At 40.5% G+C, this 22,856-nt stretch overlaps 1 protein-coding gene across 2 annotated transcripts in view; it reads right to left on the bottom strand.

Annotated features, from left to right (window-relative positions):
• The window catches only part of LOC131480166 (membrane-spanning 4-domains subfamily A member 8-like), a 147,005-nt gene that overhangs the window by 97,288 nt on the left and 26,861 nt on the right, over nucleotides 1-22,856 (bottom strand). For both annotated transcript variants that reach the window (XM_058662983.1, XM_058662984.1), the window contains exons 3-8: nucleotides 20,365-20,459; nucleotides 14,474-14,617; nucleotides 12,543-12,596; nucleotides 10,685-10,804; nucleotides 7,697-7,817; nucleotides 2,997-3,045 (exon numbers count right to left, since the gene is read on the bottom strand). In XM_058662983.1, coding sequence (XP_058518966.1) covers nucleotides 2,999-3,045; nucleotides 7,697-7,817; nucleotides 10,685-10,804; nucleotides 12,543-12,596; nucleotides 14,474-14,617; nucleotides 20,365-20,409 — 531 coding nt within the window. In that variant the 5' untranslated portion in view covers nucleotides 20,410-20,459 and the 3' untranslated portion in view covers nucleotides 2,997-2,998. The remainder of the gene's footprint in view (nucleotides 1-2,996; nucleotides 3,046-7,696; nucleotides 7,818-10,684; nucleotides 10,805-12,542; nucleotides 12,597-14,473; nucleotides 14,618-20,364; nucleotides 20,460-22,856) is intronic.

Consider the following 22,856-nt stretch of genomic DNA (forward strand, 5'->3'; position numbering starts at 1 on the left):
TGGTGGAATTTTAAAATGCCACGTGTTATTATTATTTAAACAGTTACTGCAATGATTTTCAAATTTGGAGTCAAATATTCCTTACAAGGATGTCAAATACCAATATCTTTAATATCTAGTATATATTAAATGTTAATAAGCTAGTATATATATCCCCCAAGTTAATGCCATTTACAACACTTCAATCTTTCATGGCACATTAATAATATAATTAGGAAAACTGGCCTATCACACCCAAAGATGAAACAGAGTGCCCTCAATCCCAACAGGACAGGAGTCAAGGGCGGGGGAGATTTCTTTCTTCAGAAAGTGATTCTTCTCCATATCCAATACGGGGACACAGGTAGTTTAAAATGGTCAAGACATTTAATGCGTGACTGTGACTTTGAACCTTTGATTTGCCGTTTATTCTGCTTTGTGTGGAGGGACAGAAGGCTCCTCTGGGATGTTAAAGCACACACACCCAAGATAGTCAGAGCCACCTGTAACTCCGCATCTCTTCACAGCATCCTCACCAAACCCACCATCAACAAAGCAAACAAGCAGCAAATGATTCACCGTTTTACCTAAGAGTTAACATAAAAAATGTTTCTAGAGTTACAGTAACAATTTGCAGGCACAAAGCATTTGACAAAAATGTTCTCCCGGATGTGCAAGAAGGGAGGTGGGTCTGCTGCTAAGATGTGACCCTCAGGTTTGAAGTCATCCCCTTGCTTCGTCAGGGGATGGGCTCCTGTTGTTTTTAGTTTCTCTGTGTCTTTGCAGGTAAATCCATAGTTTTTCAGTTAACTACTTTGCCTTGTTTCCCCTTTGCTCCTTTTTCCCTTTTGGTTTGAGTTTTTTTTTTTCTTCTCACCTGAGAGTTTTTCCTTTCCTGCTGCCTTTTGTGGCTTTGGTTTCTCTTTGGCAGAAGCAGGTTAAAACCGCCACCTGTGCTGTCTCCTCTTGAACCTTCCTCCCTGCGCTTTTCCCTAACAGGTAAGTGTATGCTGGTAGGGGTAGGGTGCACCCAGGGCCTTTAGGAAGCTGGGCTTCCTGGCAATTTCAAGCTCTATTTATTGTCTCCTCTTTCCTGGAAAACTTTTTCCAAGAGGGAGACTGGTGTACTGGGGGCTCATCTTGGGTGCCTCTCTGCTTCAGAAGGATTGAAACTTTCTTATTGGTTCTTGTAGTGTGCCTCAAACTGATGTTTTAGACATTTAGTTTTTTTTAGTTTGTTTTTTCCTGTAAGTTTGCTATCCGTTTTTTCCACAGCGGTCAAAATTCCATTCTCTTTTCCATACTGAGAGGGAGCCCCTGGTGCTGGCCACTATAGGCAGTGGTGAAATGATCTCTCTGTCTCTATTTATTGCAAACTAGATTTCAAGGATGAGCCACGATTCTTCTCTGTGAGGCCCATACATGATCATGCCTTGTCAGTAACCCTGGCCCTGGCACAGATTGGTAGGTACCTGCAAAATTTACAGCTATTTTCCCTCCTGTTCTTCCGCCTTAGAGTAGAACCTTCAAATATCACACTCTTACTGTGTTGGGTAGAGGTGACATCTTAAAAATTTCTTACAGGCTGTAGGGGAAATACAACACCCATTGGTTTTCTAGGACTGCTGTGAACAAGTACCAAGAAAAATTATGTAGACCAAGTTGTTAAAAATCAAGGTGCCTGCATGGTTACCCTCCCTCTGAAAACTTCAGTAGAAGGGTTCTTTCTTATCTCGGCTGCTGGAGGTTTGTGGCAATCCTTGGCACCTCTGCTGTACCATTTCAACCCTCCCTCTTCACGTGGTATTGCCTCTGTGTTGTCACATTGTTTTACCTTTGTGCTGGTCTGTTGGTATATTTCACCGTCCCTCCTTTTATAAGGATATTGGTCATATCACGTTAGAACCCACCCAGAGTTTGTGTTTTAACTTTTTTACCTCTCTAAAGAGTATGTCCTCACCTTGAACACGCTGGGATCACATATGGGTGTTGGTTCTAATCCCGGCAGCTCCACTTCCCATCCAGCTCCCTCCCTGCTTGTGGCCTGGGAAAGCTGTCGAGGACAGCCCAAAGCCTTGGTACTCTGCACCCACATGGGAGACCTGGAGGAAGTTCCTGGCTCCTGGCTTCGGATTGGCGCAGCACCCGTTGTTGTGGTAACTTGGGGAGTGAATCATCGGATGGAAGATCTTCCTCTCTGTCTCTCCTCCTCTCTGTGTATCTGACTTTGCAACAAAAATAAATAAATCTTTACAAGAAAAAGAATCTATGTCTAAGTAACATCGCATTCTGAGGCTATGGGAGTTAAAGCTTCAACACAACTCCTTTGTGGGACACAGTTCAACTGCAAAAAAAAAAAAAAAGCCTCCTTTAGCAAGCACTCAAATAGCTAAGCTTAAAAAATTGGAGACATCTTTGGGCTCTCATCACTAATTCTTGGAAAAATAAGAACAATTCAAGGTGTCCTCCTGTACAGCTACAGCTGCTGATATAATCACAAAGGCAAAACAATGGCGAGTAATAAATCATTTATTGAGCGATTACTGAATTGGGAGCCATTCTAAGCTCTTCTAGTGAGGTAAATGTCATTTAATTCTTCTATCAATCGTATGTGGTAACAACTATTATTTCTGTTCTACGGGTGGCAACACAAGCGTAGGAAGGCCAAGAATCTTGCTTTGCTACATCAACATTATGTTGGTGTCTAAAGTCCCTGAAAAGGAAGGAGTCCTTTTATTTCTGCTGATTTCTAAACTGGAATTAAGAAGAAATTAAACTTTAGTTTCCCACTTCCTCACAGACCACGGGGGTAGACTACTGACCTATGTTATCTCACATTGGCTCATAAAAAGGGACAAATCAGTTTGTGATCATATTGCATCCTTTATTGAAGAGCTAGAAAAAAGAGTATTGGAAATGACTTCATTAGAATGCATTTTCCACAAGACTTTTGGAAAATAATCACAGTTCTTCATGAATTCACGATTAATCTTGATGAGAATCACATCAGTTCTTTTAATTATGGGGTGACCGAGGAGTACGAGTATTCTGTTGAAGATAAGGAACCTAGGGTAGAGTGATGACAAATTAATCCAGAAGATAGTCTAAAATGAGAGCCTTCCTTTGAGCTATTGAGTCAAAACAAGATGAACCATTAACAAATACACGTGTAAACCCAGAGTGTGACTGGTTAAAAACATACTGAGAAGCCAGCACTTATGCTGAGCTGGGGTTTAGCCAAAGACATTTGCGACCCGTGCCTCATTAGGTGCAAGGGGTTTCAATGAACTGCAACAATCATGTTACATGAAAGTATTATTCTCCTTAAAATGACTTTCACCTTCAGCTAGACTCTGGTGAGCACTGAGATTCCTCCTCAGCCCTCTAGTTCATGTGATATCTCAGAAGAGAAACACCGTAACAACCCAGGGAATGGAAAGCCCTTTGGCTCAGACTATAGCATTCCGGGAAAGTGTTGCGGGAGGCATATTTGGATGGGAGGACCATCACTCTTTTTCTGGCTAAAACTCTTGTGTTTCTTTTTTTTTTTTCAAACCCACAGTAGAATATTGCGTTGTATAAACACATACACACATAGCCTAATATTCATGATTATTGAAATAGGTTGATAATCAAGTGAAATATAAATAGTACATTCAATAATTATTGAGAAGTATGGGAATTAGAAATACCCAGCAAACACCTTAGTTTCCTACCACATTAAGTATGAAACTAATGTAAACAATGAAGAAACCTTCAAAATTTTCCTCTTTTTGTTTTCTGTTGTGCAAGTTTAGGTACTTACCTCTTGGCAGGTCTGTTGAAGCAATCACCTAGTTAGTATTCTTTGTCCCCAGCCTGTTCTCTGACTACGGACATTCTTATTGACATTGTCAGGGTCATTCTGCTGCATGTGGTTTGTCTAAGCTATTCATGGGAGGCCCATGAGATCCGGGTAAGGCCTGAAGCACTGAGGTGCCAGTGCGAAGTCAAGACAGGTTTCTGAGCAAGAGCAGCCGATTCTTCTTGCTGGATGGCAACCAGGAATTACTTTGTCTCAGCCATCTTGGTATTACAAGGTGAGACAGCTTTAATATAAAGAGGATGTAGCGAAACAGGGACACAGAAGGAATCTGGGTCTCTGAAAATATCACTGAGCTTCTGAGTCAATCAAGCAGGAGTTCCCCCTAACTTTGGACTTGCTGTTTTAAGACATATTTCCGGATTGATTTAGCAGTTTGAATTGGGAGTCCGTTTTTTTTTGTCCTGGTGATAATCTAAAGAAAATGATTATATAACCAACTAACTTGACCAACTAACACTGTTGTTTAAACTCCTTAAAATTACGGAGGTGCCTCCACACTAAACTCAGAATTCCTTAGTGAGGTGGGTAGGCCTTGTTAGGATCTGGTCTCAGCTTGTCTCCAGCCTCATATTCCACATATTTTTGTTACAGGAACTTCACCAGCATGCCATTCATTTGGCTCAGTTTTAGGTTGACATGGCAGGAGGTAAGGCAGGTAAGGAGATAAAATCATCGGTCATTATCACTTCCTTTAATCACTATTCAATGGTTGTGTTTCTGTCCTTTTTTCTATCAACACAACAGTTACTTGTAGTATGTTAAGCAACATTGAATTCCTAGGTTAAATCCCACTTGCTCATGGTGTAAAATTCTCCTTATATGTTGCTGGATTTGGTTAGCTAGATATTGTTGGGGACTTTTTTTTAAAATGTGTATTCATCCTAGGTTGTTGGTCTATAGTTTTCTTCTTCCATGTTTTTCTTCTGTTGATTGTGCTTTTGGTGTCCCATCTAAAATATCCATATGCAATCTCAGATCACAAAGAATTATGTTCATATTTGTTTCCAAGAATTTAAATATTAGCTCTTTTGTTTCTGTTCAATCGGTACAGATGAGGGGTATTCAAAAGTCCAAGGACAATTGAAATCTCCTTGAAAAAACTATCTAGGTATTAAACAAATTTTGTGGAGCATCATGTACAGTGCCAGCACATTGCAGCAAGTGGGTGGTCGGTGTCCACCTCCCACAGCTAGGGGCTGAGAACAAGGTTAGGGCACACGTGGCAGCCATTGCCAGTGGTGATATTGCCTGAAGGGGAATGTGAGGACCATAGAGACTTTGAATTCAGTCTGCAGTCCTAGCAGGGGAAGGACACAGCTTAATTTCATGCCCCTACAAGGGCACTGGCAACCAGTAGGGAAAAAAATACCATCTCCATGCACCAGGAGAGGCTGTAGTGGTTCTTACATGTGGTATGTACACGTGAGTACACAACCAGGAAATTTTATCAGAGGAATAAATCATATCCCCTTTAGGGTTTGGTTTATGCTGTTGTTTCATCTTTTTAAGAGTTGTTTAGTGGCTTTCCTTAACTCATGTGTAATGTTTTCATATCTGTCATGTGTATCCATTTAGTGATCTTAGTAATTAATGATGGACACAGATTTCTTAAATTGCCTTAAAACAACAATTTTCTACATTTTGCTGTGTGGTGTGTGTGCATCTCTCTCTCTCTCTCTCTCTCTCTCTCTCTCTCTCTCTTTCTCTTTCTCTCTCTCTCTCTCTGTTGGAGCAAGAGTTTGAAGTCCTGGGAGGCAGCTTGCAGCTCTTCCTTAGCCATCATTCTGCTTACAGATACCGTCAGGTCAGCCAGACATGGGAGACCAGGGCATTCTCAAGTCTCTTCTTGGCATGCGCTGTGTTCTTCAATATTTCCAGATGTTAACACAGTTGCAGAGTCTTTCTTGGACATCTTACTCCTCTGTTTTCCAAGGCCACTGGGTCAGCCTTTAGTATATGCCTATTGTTTCAGATGGTTGGGGTGCTCAGCCACCGCTTGTTATGGCAGCATCGTTGGGGGGAATAGTTCTTCACTGTTGATTAAGTTCTGAGTGAGGTCAAGTTGAAAAGATGGTGTAGACAAGTTGCGACGTTTTGAGGGTGTTCCCTGAAGATTCGTGTGCCATATTAGGGCCTAGTGTGGTAGTGGTGAGGTGGCAGAAGGTTTAAGAGGTGGAGTTTTTGGGCCAGCAATCTAATTGTAGTGTAGCAGTCTAGTCTGTCGCTTGCACAACCAGCACCCATACAGGTGCTGGTTCATGTGCTGCTCCACTTCTGATCCGACTGGTTGCCTGGGGAAGCAGCAGAGGACAGCTCAAGTCTTTGGGTCCCTGTATCTACATGGGAGACCCGAAAGAAGCTCCTGGCTGCTGGCTTCAGCTCAGCTCAGCTTCAGCTGTTGAGGGCATCTGGGGAATGAACAGAGGGACTATTTCTCTGTCTTTCTTTCTGTAAATCTGCCTTTCAAATAAAAAAAATGAATAAATCTTAAAAAAGAGGTGGGGCCTCATGGAAGATATTAGGTCTGGGGAATGTTGTCCTCAAAAATGATTGATATTGGTCTTGCAGAGTGAGTTACAATGATGAGATCCGGTTGTTTTTAAGTGAGGATCCTTCCCGGCCTGCCCCTACCCTCCACTGAACCCCTTCCCCATCACTCTAATTCTCTTTGCACCATGTTGTGATATAACCAGAGAATCCTGTCAGATTCTGAACAGATGTGGCTTTTCTGTCTTGCACTTTCACTCTCTAAAACTATGAGCTAAACAAATCTCTTCTTCATAAAGTACCCAGAGTCAGGTATTCTGTAATAGAATACAAGTCAGTATTTGGGCAGTATTTAATTCTCCGGGAAGGTATTTTCCTTGGGGAAACTGCAATCCCGTTTTTACCCCTTCTCACGATAGGCTGCAGTATTGTTGACTGTAAAGGGCACGGAGGAGGCGGTGAGGAGAACGCGGCGAGAGAAGGTTCCAGTAGCAGCAAATTGTCTGCTGTTATCTTGAATCAGATGCTATTCTGCAGTAAGCGGTTTTGTGAGCTTAAAGTGTTTTTTCTCCTAATTTCCAGAGTCTGAAAAAGTTGATTTCTTAAACTGAGAAGGCAGATTTATAGAGAAAAGGAGAGACAGAGAGATCTTCCAAGTGATGGTTTGCTCCCAAAGCGGCTGCAACAGCTGGAGCTGAGCTGATCCCTCGCCAGGAGTCAGGAGCTTCTTCCTGGTCCCCCGCGCGGGTGCAGGGACCCAAGGCTTTGGGCTGTCCTCTAGTGCTTTCCCAGGCCACAAGCAGGGAGCTGGATGGGAAATGGAGCTGCCTGGGTATGTACCAGTTCCCATATGGAATTCTGGGTGTGCAAGGTGAGGATTTAGCCACTAGGCTACTGTGTCCGGCCCCAAAGTTGATTTTGATGTTTGTTCATGTTCTTATTGCTTCTATGGAGGAATGGTTTTGGGGTTTCTCTGTGTCCTCTGAAATATTTATTTTCCAAGGGCATTTAAAGAGCCTAGACATTAAAATGAATATTTTTTATTCATTTTAAATTTTAATTAATTTTCCAGTCCACAGTTTTTAGGACCCCTTCTCTCAGTGGTGTGACCCCTGAAGCCTTTTTCTTCTATGTCCTTCCTCTGTTAGCCCTCCACGATCTAGAAGGCCGGAAGACAAACTTCTCCCACCTAGTTTGAACCGGACAAGTTGTCTGACTTGACCTTCACATGGGATTGAGCGATTCTTTCAGCATGTTTCCAGCTGCCCTTGCCTTTACAAACAACATCTCCACTCCTCAACTGAGCTCGAGACCCTCAAGCAGAGTTTTCTCTCGTTTTGACAAGACAAAAATAACATTACTCACGTTCTTGACTGTATTGTTCTTTTCGAAGAGATGTTTTAAACCAGTGGGCAAGTACGCTGGCAAGGATCAGCTCTGTGATGGTGCAGAAGATGGTGAAATGTACAAGCAACATTCCACACATCTGAAAGGGAAGGAAAAGAAGGATTGCTCCTGTTAACTAGCCACTGAACGGTCAGATGAGAGCAATGTCAGAAAACAGGGAAAAACACCCTTCGCCCCGTCAGTCTCCTGAAACGGAGATTTGTCTGGGTATTTTTTGTAACAGCCAGTCAAAATTTAGAGTATTTAGTGCATTGATAGGTAGCAAGGATTACGTTAAAACGTAAATCCACCTCTGTTTTGCACATGATGATACTGAGAAGTAGAGAAATTGAAGGGCTGTGGTCTTCTGGGTCTGCTGTGTGCCCGTCTCTCTCTGTGACTGTATGATCTGTGTTCTATGCCAGCTCACGGGGCACACAGAAAGTTTCATGTTGTATTTTAAGTTTACCAGTGTTATTGCATGAAAGAGTGGAAGATGGTCTCTGTTTCCACGATCTTACATGGCCCCAATAGTTCATTCTCTGAGAAGCAAGACAAAACGGCTTCTGGGGTTGCTCAGTGCTGTTCCTTTATTGCTCCCCGTGTAGGAAACACTTATTTAGTTGATGGTTTTCAGGGAAGAAGACCACTCTTGTTGGGTTCCTTTTTATCTCCCAGAGGGGATTGTGTTTAGAATCACAAACTCTTCTTTTCCACATCCAATCATTCCACAATCCCCCTACAAAGGCCTGTGGTCTATCTGTAACTACCCAGATGTTTCTAATTCATGCCAGAAGGTATTAACAAGCTTTTATTTGGCCCAAGATTTCAAAACTGTTTTCAAAGAGTAACAACCAAAGAACCTGATTGCTCTATCTACATCTACTTAATCCTCCCGTCTTATCTCACCTATTTTAAAATACAAGAGTCGTGTGGATGGCCACTGACGGTATTTACTTCCTGGGACTGCTATAATAAAATGCAGTGGGACAGATGGCTCAACACAATAGAAATTTATCATCTCAATATATTGTCTGGACCATGCACCTGCTGAGGCCTCAAAGGGGAGACCCTTCCTGACTTCTAGATTCTGGTAGTCACATGTGTTCCTTGGCTTGTAGCAATGTAATTCTAATCTCTGCTTTTATGTTCACTTAAAACCAAGTGCTTAAATGCTTGTGTCTAATTTTTCCTCTTTGGGTAGGGGAACATCAGTATTACTGGATTATTGGCAATCTCTTTTCTTCTAACCTCATTTTAACTAACTACATCCACAGTCACTCCAATCCCCATACTGTCACATGCTGAACTGCTGTAGTTTAGGTCTTCAACATACTTGTTCTGGGAGAATACAATTTAAGCTGCAATATTCTGCCTTTATTCTCCTCAAATTTATGCCTTTACCATGCACCAGACAGAGTCAGTGGATTCCAACATCTCCCAAAGTTTCCATCTATTTCGGTATCAACTCCAAGTTCAATACAACACACCCTCACATCACTGAAATCAGTGTGGGTGAGATTCATGGTATGGTTAATGATGGGTTAAGAGTTCTTTTCACCTGAGGGCGTCTGAATTTCAGCAGGGGAAATTTTGTTGTTTTCAAGTGTGAGGATAATCCTCCATGGCTCTGAGTGGAGGCAGCCCTGTCTGTTGGCTCCACTTCTTGGTCTACTGTAGCTGTGACGTCACCTTTTCAGCTAGTGCTGGGCCAATTTATACTGCATAAAAGCACAAATCTTTTTCCTATTTACTTCTTTTTTTTTGTTTTTATTGCCATTTCTTCCAAGTAGTTTATTTTCTCTTACCAAATTCTTCACTAACTTGTGTATCACCAGTAACATCATTTTACCAAAGAAGCTTTTGTGTTTTTTCATTTCTTCAATATGTTGTTTATTCAGCAACATGTTGTATAACTTCATGGTGCTGTAAATTTTTAATTTAACTTCATTCCTGTTGTTGAATTTGTTTCATGGCTTCTCATTTAAGAAAGTATAGTGACGGCATAATGGAGACAATAATATCAGATGTGAAGATACAATGCAGTATGCATTTCTACTTTTGAATCAAAGATGGACTCCAAATGAAACTCTTGTATATATCCTGACAATAGGATGCTGGACTGTCTGGCATTGTCTGTACACAAAATGTCAGGACACACTTAAACAACAGACTGATGGACACACAACAGTATAGTCCTGCATAAGCAGTTGTAACAATATGGGGAAAATCAGTTGTGGAATTTGGGGAGAGGGAAAGGAATTCCCAGACCCGTTACAATTGTACCATAAAATTTTAAAAAAATGAAATTAAAAATTAAAATTACCATAGGAGGCCAACAGTAATGGGTCTAATACTTGGGTGCCTATCACTCCAGCGTGAGACCTAGATTGAGACTGCCCCAGTCCTAGCTCTTACTGGCATTTGGGAAATGAATCCAAACACCTTTCTTCATCTGACTCTGATCCTCTCTTTTTCTGTCTCTCTACATTTAAAACGAAATGAAAAAAACAGTTTTTATAAGTGCTAAAAAAATAAAGAGGAGGTGGGAGTTCAAAGACAAAATAGAACACTAAAGTTATGCTTCAGTTTGCATACTGCCAATTTCTTTCCAGGAGCATTTTTACATAATTTTAAAGAAAAAAAATATATATACATATTTATTTATTTATTTTCCTATTTACTTCTTAGTGTTCTTTCTTTTCTGTGTCACTAGCATTTTAACTTCATTTTAATTATAATTGCCTTTGTGCTCTTAATCCTTGCATATGTAGTGCAAAGTAGGTGCCCAATATTATTTCCTTTGAAATGACTGACTCATTGATTTAATATTAATTTCATCTTTTCCTTATGAGTGAGTCAGGCTGATATTTCTATAGCTTGTTATGTTAACATATTCACATAATTCATAAGTCTTTCACATATATATAACAGCTTGATTCAGTTGTTATTAAAGTCAATACTCACATTTGACCAAGTGTATTCATCTGACATTTCTTCAAAAGCCACAAACTCAACGACTAACATAATTAAACCAAGTGTAGCCACACAGATACTTAAGACGTTCATTACAATTGCTGTAATAACCTTTAATAGACATACAGAGAAAAACGGATCATGGATATGTTTTTTTGAAAAATTTAGGTTTTATTTAAGAAGAGGGGAGAGAGCTGAGAGAGAGAGAGAGAGGAGAGAAGCAGATTTCACGCATGAGTTCAGTCCCCAAATGCCCTTAATGGTCAGGAATGAGCTAGCATTATGATCCATGTCTCTCTAAAGGCTGACAGGGACCCAACTATTCGCGGCTCTCTCCAAGAGCCTGCATTCGGAGAGAACCAGGTCAGGAGTCAGAGCCAGGACTGGAATTCAGACACTCCAGCAGGGATACGGGTGTCCAGCTAGCGACTGCGCTATTAACAGGCTGCCATGAAGCAACCAGTCTGGTCTGGGTTGAAGGGTTGTTCTCTCTCTCTCCTTTTATATCCAGCTTTCTGGAATCTATGATGGCTCATGTTAGGACTCCACTCAAGTGTGTCTAGAAACCAGTCAGATAATTTTTTTCCAGAAGAGTCGTTGTTTGTTCATTCAAGAGCCTATAATGTATTAATCATTTTGCTTGGGATAATAGCAGATTTCTACCAAAGGAGATTATTAGTAGGGGAGATAAAATTATAAACAGTTTAGTGAAATTTAATACATGTCATGCTATGGGTAAGTTTAGGATTTCTCAATGTCAGTCCTCTGTACTAATGTCATTTTCTACTTAATATCTTTCAATTGGCCCATAGCTTTCTTCCAGGCAGCATTCACCCTCTTGGATGACACTGAGCACTTGTTGGGGTTGTGAAGCATGCGCCCCTCTGAAAGGGGCTGCATGTCCTTTATATGTATGTGTGAGGGATAGGTGCACGTTAAAGAAGTTTTTCTTGTTGTAGTAATGGAAGGATGGTAACTTTAAGCTAGTTAGCAAAAAGAATTTTTGATTGTCTAGCAGATAGTCTCATTAATTTTGAGGGTTGTATTCAAAGGCTTAGGTTTTTTCTTGATCAAAGAGTTCTTTCAAACTTCTACCATGAAAGTCAATGAGTGGGTATGATAGCAGAATCTGTGGGGGCAGTGTGGGCTCACCCCTGTGGAAGTGCAATCTCTGCTGGCTCTCCCAAGATGGGGTCAGGACTTGCTGGGGAGCTAAGGGGTCACCCCAGCTGGGTTGGGGTTCCCCCTGGTGAGAGTGAAAGTAGGATTGAGTGCAGCAGGCTTGGCTGTACATGGCTACAGACCGTGGGTGTGCATTGGGATGGTGGAGCAACAGACTGGGTTCGACTCCAGCCCCTACTGGTACTCATGAGAGCCAGTCTGAGTGCTGTTTGAAGTGATGAACATGTTTTAAATGGACAGTGATGATGGTTGTACAAATATGTGAACATACAAAAAAGCCCCACTGAAATGTACATTTAAAGAAGAGATCCAATTAATAAGTGCTCACTTGTTATCTAAGAATTTATTCTCAGATGAATGTGGAGACAAAATACTTAAAAAACTGTGGACCTCAGATATATGCATCCAAAGGAGAAGAGGTTCCTAAATGTCTCTTCTTGTTAAGAGTCTTGTTAAAACTTGTTAGGACTGCGTGATGCTGAGCGGTTAGTAGGAGAGTGACAAAGGGCTTGAATACAGCACATGAAGCACTATTTTTACACCAATCAGAACTGTGTGTGTGTGGTTTTTTTTTTGCTTCTCCGAGAGTTGACTCAGGAGCAACTTCTTTTCCATTCGAGCCAGATCACATTGTTCTTTTTGAATTGCTCCAAATATTTACACATACCTTACACAGCGTATAAGGCTTCTGTATGACACTCCATGCTCCTGAGTTCATGAACTGAGGATAGCAATAAGTATTTATAAACATTTACGACTTAGGAGGATCCCTTCAGCAAATTCTCCTCCCAACGCCAGTGGCATTCCTGATATACCTAGTCTCACACTCTTGAAAGTGAGCTTAAGTGCTTTCTGTAATGACCACCAGGGGGCTCTCTAAGACACTGAGGGGATATTCCTTGGTCATGGACAGACGCAAAATTGGAGATTCTGTTCATCAGAAACAGCTTTGTGGGACTGAGGGAGCTCACAGCAATTTCGAGAAGGACAGTGAGTAGACACCTGCTTTTTCCTTTATTGAACTCATCATTTGAATTACTTAGAAAATAACCATGAGGGGCTAGTGTGGTAGGCTCTCACTTGCAAGAATCCTTCTTTCCCCATAGTATTATAGGAAAAAAATATTTCATGAATGGAAAATTTCAGTTTCAAGCATGCATTTGATCTGAGGATTTGCAAGTTGTGTTCCACCAACATCATGTCCTCAGGGATGATATTACTAGCTGGCACTAGGTTGAAAGAAATATTGTTTCTGATATAAGAAGTGTTTAACTTTACCTCCACGGTTTTACATCCTAGCCTTGAGTCTACCTGCAGTGCTAGTAAGAGGTGACTTGAGCATACTAAGCAGGGGTCGGAGCATCCCCCCATCTAGGGAAAGGGAACCTGCTGTGGGAACAGAAGCACCTTTGCTTGACGTTTTATTTCTGACATCTTGTTACTGTGAGAATTACTTATATTACATAAGCATGGGTTTCTTCATTCATAAACTACAGAGCAATCACAGCTCTCTTATAAAGTTGATGTGGCAGTGAGGCAAAAAGAACTTGAGGCATTTTGGGGAGCTGACACACAGTGGATATTAAATTGAATTGTTTGTTTCTCTGTCATAAACTTTTTTGCTATTTGCCGGCCGTGATATCCTGGCTAGAGACCTTGGAAGAGGGTGTTTCACCATGCTGCCTCGGTAAATAATTTCAAATATTGGTGAACATATTCCATTTGAGGACTGTTGCCACAGCAAATTCTCTGAGAAAATAGTATCTTTCACGCAGAGTGATGATCTCAGATCCTTTTCTGAGTGAACTGACTGGATAGCATGTCTTGGATGCCTTCTGAAAGAGGACAGGGATTGGGCTAAACCTGAAGGCTCATTCTCAGTGGAGCACAAAACAGTGAGGAAGGAGATCCTGAACTCTTCCTCCTCTACGGAGGAATTTGATCTTAAGGCTAACTTCCTACTTCTGTCGAGTTAGAAGCCTAATATCATGGAAGTGTTAAATCTGTGGCTGGACCATGTTGCTTCCAAGTAACATGATTCCTGATTGTTCCTGGGTTGAATGAAACTGTGAACTGCAAGTATGTGATGGGAAGCCATGGCTTTGGGATCCTGAGTATAACTGAACTTGGGCACACCCTGGTTACTGGAGACCTTGCAAACTATGTTCATGGAAGCATGATAATACCCTTAGTCAAAATATCCACTTTAATAATAATCTCAACTTAATTTCTCCATGAGCCCCCATATCTCTTATCTTTCCTTATAGAACTTCTAGAAACTTTCTAGTTCCAGACATTAGACTTTTCACTCTGTAAAGTGAAAACTTTATCACTAAGACTATTCATAGTTATCTAAATAACACTCTACTATTTAAGCGTACTTATCCAATCTTTCCTCTTTGTGCACCGCACTCTCCCCAAAGATTTTTATCAATACATTGCAACAAACATTAAAGAGTGTTCTGTCTCCACACTAAAGTGGAGTCTTTTAAAGTCAGAGATTGAGCCCCCATTCCATTGCTTGACCACCCGAGTAAACTGTTTGATTCATTAGAAAAAAAAATAAAAAGGAAATCAATAATACCATGGTTTACTCACAAATATTGCTGACCCACATGAGTAAAATATTAAAATCATCATAAGGGTACTACCAACACTATTTGACTTCTCTTCTAGAGAATGCAAAAAAATCCAGAGAACTCCAAATGCATAGAGAATCAGGGAAATCATTATTTGTGCAGCCTGTGAGAAGAAAAAGTCAATATATTACTCAAATCAAATCTATCACAAATTGTTGCTGAGAAGGCATGAGGATGAAGGAGTAATCACGAGAATGCCCAGTTTATCCTAATGGTTCTGAAACAGTATGCAAAAAACTGAGTGTTTGGGAAGGGCCAACGTAGGTAGAGAAATGGAAGCCTCGGATGGATGGTAGGGTCTCCTTACTTTTTAAAATAGAGAGTATTCACTTCTGTCTCACAGACACATTCAGAAATGATTCAATATTTAGCTTTCTAGCTGGCTTTAATTATTCAAAAAGCAGAGACCTACTTGTCTAGTTCAGCAGGACATACATGTAAAAGAACAGCTAATGACTCTGAGATCTCCACGGCTCTGTCTTGAGACCGCCAACCCCGCACCCTCATCCCCACCATGGTTGACTTTCTGAGGCCAGTGTTAGTCTGCAAACTTGAATCTTGCTCTCCACCTCCAACCAGAGATGGGAACTTTATACCTCATTTTACTTCTGGCATTCTCTCTTGCCTGAGATTTGGGCTTGAGCTTCTCTTGTACCCTGCCCACTCCCACAACCAGGGCCGACTTTTGAATCCATAAACTGGAAAAGGTCCTCATTGTGATAAAAAAAAAATCACCAAGAAAGTATTGTGTTCTGATTCCTGGTTGCCAGGGGCCATGCTTTGAAGTGACCCTTATTCTCCAGCTTGAGTTTCACATATGTGCCATTGATGATGGTGCCTGCTAAAAGGAGCTAGACTGAGGATTAGACTCCAGTCTCACCTTTTCTCCACCTGTTTGATGCCTGATGCCCGTTCATTATTTCTCAGATCCATTTATTTTGTCTTAAATGGAGTTAAGAAATTTAAATCAGACCACTTTAGACTTGCAATTCTTAGGGGGCATTTTGGGTTCTGATCTAGTGTTGAGTTTATGGGAAAGTGTATTGAAGTTTCTCAGAGTAGCAGGAACTGTAGCATATCTACTTGATAAGCAAAATGCCTGTCCATGGCGTGTGCTCTTAAGTGGACATAAACATGAGACACAAAGATCTTCAGGTTTCTTTTTTTCCAGCTTAGACATCTATCAAGAAACTCCATCTTCAGACTTCCTTGTTATCTGTTTTCCAATTAATTCCTTTTGATCTTTTGAGTATCTAGCAAAACCATTGGTGGCAGCTGTGAATTACTATACAGTCTCATGCCTGGTCACTTCTTCTCTCAAGACAAATGAACAACCTGACTTGTTTCTTCAAGTTCTGCCCACTGGGAAAGAACTCCTTCATCTCCATCCTGCAGGTTTATCCCGAGAGGAACTATTGTGCTGCACCACCACTCTACTTGGGTTGCTACTTGGGTATCATGCAGATCTGTCACTTGCAAGCAAAGTATAAATTTTCTCCCCATCCTTTGTCAACTGGCAACAAAGAATGTCTCACAAGACTACAGGTGAAGGTGGGAGACAAAGCAGGACAGTGAGAATAAGGCTGGTGGACATTTAGGCCACTTCTTCATGTAACTTGCTCAGGCATGCCCATGTATATGCCATGTCCTTTTTATAATGAGATGTCACTGTGTGCACCAAGCTCCCGGCTTGGTGGGCCAAGCAACATTTAGTTCATGTCAGAGATACCAGCTTGTATGGAAACTTGGTGACTCATAGCTAAAACATTCAGTCTCTTCTAAGTAAGGCCCAGTGGTAGGTCTTAGAGATAAGAAAGAGCAGGCTCTTGAGAGTAGCTTTCCAAAGAGGAGATTAGAGATTTGCCCATATCCTAAAACCTCCACTGTAATTTACTTATGGAAGTCTTCCCGAGGCTCCATAAATATCCATAGATACCACTGCCACTTTAAGCACTACTGGATCTGCTGACTGAAATAGAGCATCCTGCATCCTGACTGGGACCTAACGTAGACACTTCTGCTTTGTATTCCACCCAAAACTGGCGGTTTTCCCAGTCACTTGTAAATAGACTATATAGAGTACCATGGTAATGAGTGTGACATTACATAAGTTTTGATGGTAGTTTTAGTAGATACACTCTATTCTGGATAGGAAAATCTGCTGCCTTGAAAATCTAAAGCCTCATTAGGCTGTATCCCCCTTTTGTTTGACTGTAGGACAACCCAGATGCAACAATTCCTAATCTCTACCTTTAATGGCACAGCGAGAACTGCTCCGTCCGACTGGATCCCTGTACTTTTGTTGGATTTATTTTCCACCCCTCGATTGTAGCTCCTACTTTTCTTCACCAGACTCCATCAGGAGAATGTCACCATTGTAACATTATATGATATTATATGTAACATTATATATGTATAAAACATTATAACAGATCACTGTGATGTCTTATGCAAGAGAAAAAGGATCAATATCCTTGAACATTGAATTATGACAAAGGGATGGACAGTTAATATAATTGTGAGGTAGGATAATGGGGGTTTATCGTTGGCTTTGCCAGATGAAAGCAAATAGGTTCTAGTGGCCCTCATTTATAGGAACTGAGGAGAGGCATTTGAAAACTCACTCACTGCATATTGGGTATCAGGGGATGTATTAATTTTTGCAGGCAATTAAACCATGGCTGATACAGAAGTTGCAATTTGAATTACCACCTGATCTAGCCTGCCATAATTTACTGTCATCTGCCAACATCCATTTGTCTTCCTCATAGGCCAAATAAGCAAGGTGAATGTGTTAGAAACATTTCTGTTGCATCTCCCAGTCCTTGATGGTGGCAGTAATCTCCAGGAGTGTGGTATTGCCTTTGGTTGGCTGTTACTGCAGGTAAAACAGTCCTATGGCTTCTATTCCCACCGTAACACTTCGCGGGAAGCTAAAGTAGGGATTCTACCACTTATTGACTTTAGCTATTCCAATTATGCATTCCAGAACTGGAGGAATAACCACCGACTGGTTTTGGGGAAGTAACTGAGCCTAGTATGACAAAAAACTGGACCGAAACAACCTGACCTTCAGAAGCCTGACCCTTATGAGTGGACCACAGTGATGTGTTGGGTCTTCTAGAGTCAGTATCACTAGTCTCTGAAAAGTCTCTGACGGTACAACTACCCTGGTAGAGGGGCATAGATTCCCCCCAGGGGAGACTGAGAGTTACAGAAATTTTGACAGTGTTCTGGGTGCTTCTTCTCTTTCACTTAGGTGCTTCCAGATCTGTAAACTGATTGAAATCTGGGATTGACTGAGGAGCCACAATTGTGTGTTTTTCTATTTTACTTGACTTTGATACCTTTGGTCTGGGACTTTTCAGCTTATACAGACCAAAGAATAATAGGATTTCTTTCTGTTTCACTTTAGCATCAACTACTCAACATCATAGGTGGCTGTATGTCAGACCATTCTGATCGCTGCTTTGACTTAGGCAACTATTTTGATAATCACAACTACCCTGCCTCTGGCATACCTGCCATTCCAAGGAATTTAATTGTGCCCATTGCAAGATGACACAGCCCTTTACGAATGCTAGGTTTCCATCAGTTTATTTGATACAGACATGAGGGCAAAAGATATCTTCCAGATTCTTCCCCCAACTCCTGTCACCTCAGAATGAGTGAGGTGACCAGTTTGAAGTGACCAGTTCACGCCAACATTCTGATTACCCTAAGCATGTCAATCTTCTTTCTGCTGTAAACTAAGAAGAAAGTCTGGAATTTATAGCCCACTCTCAGCTCCTATTTCAGCCAATCATATCTATAAATTCAGCCCAATACAATCCAATTTTATTCCTACCCCCATTATCCTTTACTCTCACTATCTATCTGCACATATCGCCACACATTAATTGGACTTCTGTCTATTTAATCAGGAAACCCAAGGAGTTCTTTAGGAATATATCACACTTTCTCACAGATATCACTTTGTATCTCAACTGTAGAAAGCTTCTGGAAGTTCTAATTTCAGATCTAGAAACAAACAAAAAATGATGATAGATATGAGCCAAGGTGAATCAGTATTATCTTGTGAGCCAAGCATCTCTGAGGAGGTCCTTACAGCTTCCTTAGGCAACACATTGTTAGTCCTTTTTGTTAGAGTGGAAGGACTTCTTTCATTGGCCAAGAAAATGTCAAAGTGTTCCCAGCTTCATTGATGTCTTCTCTTTTGTCCCCACTCCAAGTTTCAGAAGCTCATTCTTTTGCAACAGTAGACACTATGGGAATTCAGTTTACTCTGGAAACCAGCCACTTGCAAGATAAGACTCTGGGTCTGTATTTCAGCAATCTTAATCCTTGGGGTGGAAGAGGTAAAGATCTCTTTCAAGACAGATATAAAAACTTTCAGATTTGTTTTCCAGAGTTAGTGATGGGAATTCAAATCTTTTGGTTCAACCTTTTTTTTTTAATTTTTAGTGTATCCAATGATATTAGAGGAAACCATTCAATATCTAACTATACTCAGTAATTTGAAAAAAAAATACTTCAAGTGTATCATACAAGGTCAGTTAGGTTTTTGCTTCTTATGTTTGGTTAGGAGTTTCCAAGTGATATTTTGTCAAACTATATTTACAGATTCAGTTATCTGTTTATGCCTGGAAATCAAATCATTAGCATTTTAAATTCTGATTAGGGAACCAATTCCAGAAACCTGGAGCCAGGTCATAGAACTTATGATTAAAAGTATTTGCTTTTGGCCTGGTGCGATAGCCTAACAGCTAAAGTTCCCACCTTGCACATGCTGGGATCCTATATGGGCACCGGTTCTAATCCCGGCAGCCCTGCTTCCCATCCAGCTCCTTGTTTGTGGCCTGGGAAAGCAGCTGAGGGTGGCCCAAAGCCTTGGAACCCTGCAACTGCAAGGGAGACCTGGAGGAGGCTTCTAGGATCAGCTCAGCTCAGGTCATTGTGGCCACTTGGGGAGTGAAACATTGGATGGAAGATCTTTCTCTTTGTCTCTCTTCTCTCTATCTGACTTTCCAATAAAAAAAAATCTTTAAAAGTATTTGCTTTTAGAGCTACTACCAATCTCCATTTTGTATTACTCCAGATCATCCAGAGAAAGAGATCAACAGGATGAGTATATACACACACTCGTAAGATAAAGGATAAGTGATATAGACCTAAAATGACATGAAATGGGAGATAGAGTAGAGAAACATTCAGTCCACTGTCCCTACTATACAGAGAGCTTTAAGGCATTGAAGTGTGTCTTGCATTTTCACACCATAGGCAGGTCCTAATCCATGGGAGATAATCAAAGACTTGGTCTATTCGAATTTTTTTCTAGTGCGAAACTGAATGTTATTGGCTTAGTTCCAAATGTGATTAGATGTTCCACAGATATTGGTGGATAAAACATAAAGGTATAGCATCCTGTGGTTAAGGAGAGATGAGAGGGAGTCATTGGTACAGAATACGACTGCTTTGAGTCAAATTTAGAAGAAGCATGTTGACAACACATTATTCCATTATCTATAGCTGCTTCTGGTTTTAGGCCGGTCATCTGACCTCCTGATTTATGTGTGCACTACTTTAAACTGTTCACAAAGAAATAAAATCAACCTCCCAAGCACTAGTACTCTCTACAACCTTACGTAGGTTGTGGTGATGTTGAACTATCAGGAATGATTTGTAGATCCATGATTGTGTCAAATTTGCTTTAGTCTGATTGTCACAATTTCAGAACACTTTCATCAATGCTTCTTCTTTCGGGGCTTCATTGCACGTGTGGTCAATGTCTTTCCCGTTTATATTAGTAAGAAGCAATATTAATTAACCTGGGTGGCACCTAGTCCTTACCCCCAGTGCTTTGGTTTCCTTTCTTATGGGAAATCTTCTTGGCATCTTAACTGAGATATGATACAGGATTTATAGAGGATGAATAGATTCTTTTCCTGTAGAGAAATGCAAAGGAAAATGAATAGTAATTACTTCTGAGACAATAGTAACATTTAATTTTTCACTACTTCATAATTTCTTGAGAAAAGCTTTTTCCACCAACCCACGAATACTGGTCTCTAGCAAATAGCTAGCAACTTCCTAGAAAGAAACCAAGAGCTACTTCTCAGATGGAATGCTTCCATCATGGCCTTTGAAGGAGACTGAGTATATGCTGTTGGGTGTAGTTACCGCATTTCCATGATTTTCACCTTGTCTAAGAATCACCTGCTTCTTACAGCCAGGGAGTCACCCAAAACTGAGTTCCTGTTTGCTATGTTTACTCTGCATAAGAATGTCCCCCAAATTGAGCCATAGCTAAGACAACTATTGGGCATCCTGTTCTAAACGAGTCAACAGCATTTTCCTTCCCAGAAAACTGCTTGCAGCCCTAAGAGTACAGTCCCTTTCTGGACTTGTTTTTTTTGAACAAGAAGTAGTAGCACCACTGTATGCTATCCTTCTGAAAGAAGAGTGGAAGGGTAAAGTGTGGAAGGATGAGGAGGCCATAAAACTTCTGACAGCTTTCTCTTTCCTAATTTCAACTGTTTTTGTTTTCAGGTTTATCTAAGCAGATGAAGCTGCAAGTTTAAAACAGAGCCAATGCTTCTCTTAGTGGTCCAAAATGATGGTTGAATCATGAGGCTTGGGACCAAAAGATGCATTTCACCTCTTAAATGCATAAAATTGCAGAGGTTGTGGCTAGGAGCCTTCTGTAAAGACTATGCTACGCTTCAGAGAAGTGGCTGTGGTCTACAAAATTGTTGTCCTTAATTATTCTTTCTTTTTTCCTGTTAGAGGATTCTACACCTTCACATACTGCCTTCTGACATGCATGCCAGGGGATGAGCGTGTTTCTCTATCTTGTTGACACTGGATTTGACTTTGCAACATGCTTTCATGGATGAAATAACACATGTCAAAGCTTTATGAAGTATTGTACACTTCATCTGTCTTGTTGATTTATGTGTGTTGTGAGAATATCACTTCCTAGACTTTTGCTATTCATTGGTGTGAATGCCAGAATGCAGACATGGGAGAGGAACACACTCTACCCACAATAAATGTAATACAAATGTTCATTCTTGTAAGCCTGAAATTTTGTAATTTTTTCTTCAGCAATATCAGTCATTAACCTCTAAGCAATTAAGTAGGAGCATAGAGAGACAGAAGATAGCATGTTTGAAAATGATACTTGTAAGACTTAGAGTACAGGTGAATATCACTTAGAGAATAGAGGAGCCTTTGAGGAGGGTGGGACTACTTTTACTTCCTTGTTCTTGCCCTCAACAAGTTTGGGAGCCTGCCCTTGTGTTGGTTGTGTAGGCAAAGACTGACCTGAACAGAAATTGTATGAGGAGAGTGATCTTCACAATGAGAGAAGGGTGGGACTAAATGATTTTTTTCAAATTGCAGTTGTAGGCAAAAAAAAAAAATGGGGAAGAAGATATTACTGGAGATCCTGTTAAGAAATGAGATAAGGAACTCCAATCTGTAGAGGATATTCTTAGTGTCACAGGAGGGTGGGAAAGACTGTAACAGAGGGGCTCCCTTCTGAGGAATATATCTCAGCTCTGCCAGTTTGTATGTGGAGAGTACAGAGGTTGGAGAGTGAATGTCAAATCTCAAATCATATCAAACAATGTGAATGTAGACCATAGAAATTAGTATATTTCCTGGTATAGCTCATCACACCAGGCTGATCTTTCCAAAGATTCCAGAAACTAAAGAAAGACAAGTACCATAAAGAAAGCACACAGAGATATAAAGCCCATTAGAAGATCAGGTATACACACAAAAAATAAATAAGAATCAATTTTACCAACCAAATAAGCCAGAAATGCACAAAGATGAACTACGAAGAAGGAGAAAAAGATTAAAGGATAATCAAAACCAATAGGAACATTCAAAGAAATAAAAAGACCATGTCTATACTTATCAACAATGATCTTGAGGGTAAAGGGATGAAATCTGTCGATTTGAAGATAAGTATTGACAGAAGGGATCAGAAAAGATCCAACAGTCTGGTGGTAATAAGAAAGTCATGCCAGTGCAAAGATACACAGACTCAAAGTAAAAGAATAGAAATGATATTCCACATAAACAGAAAAAAGAGCAACAGCAACTATACTCGTGAGACAAAATCTAAGACAAAAATTGTAAGAAAGATTACTATATAATGAGCAAAGGGTCACCACTCAAAAATCAGAACTCAAAAGGCAAATAAAGAAGCAATACAAAATAAATTGAAATGGAAACCCAACTTCTAAAAGGATAAGAATCTAGATGAAGAAAAAGAAAGGTCTCAGATAAAAAAATTAACTTTATACTGAAAGACAGTAGTGAAAAAAAAA

Source organism: Ochotona princeps, chromosome 4, assembly GCF_030435755.1.
Source record: "Ochotona princeps isolate mOchPri1 chromosome 4, mOchPri1.hap1, whole genome shotgun sequence".
Taxonomy (NCBI): Eukaryota; Metazoa; Chordata; class Mammalia; order Lagomorpha; family Ochotonidae; genus Ochotona; species Ochotona princeps.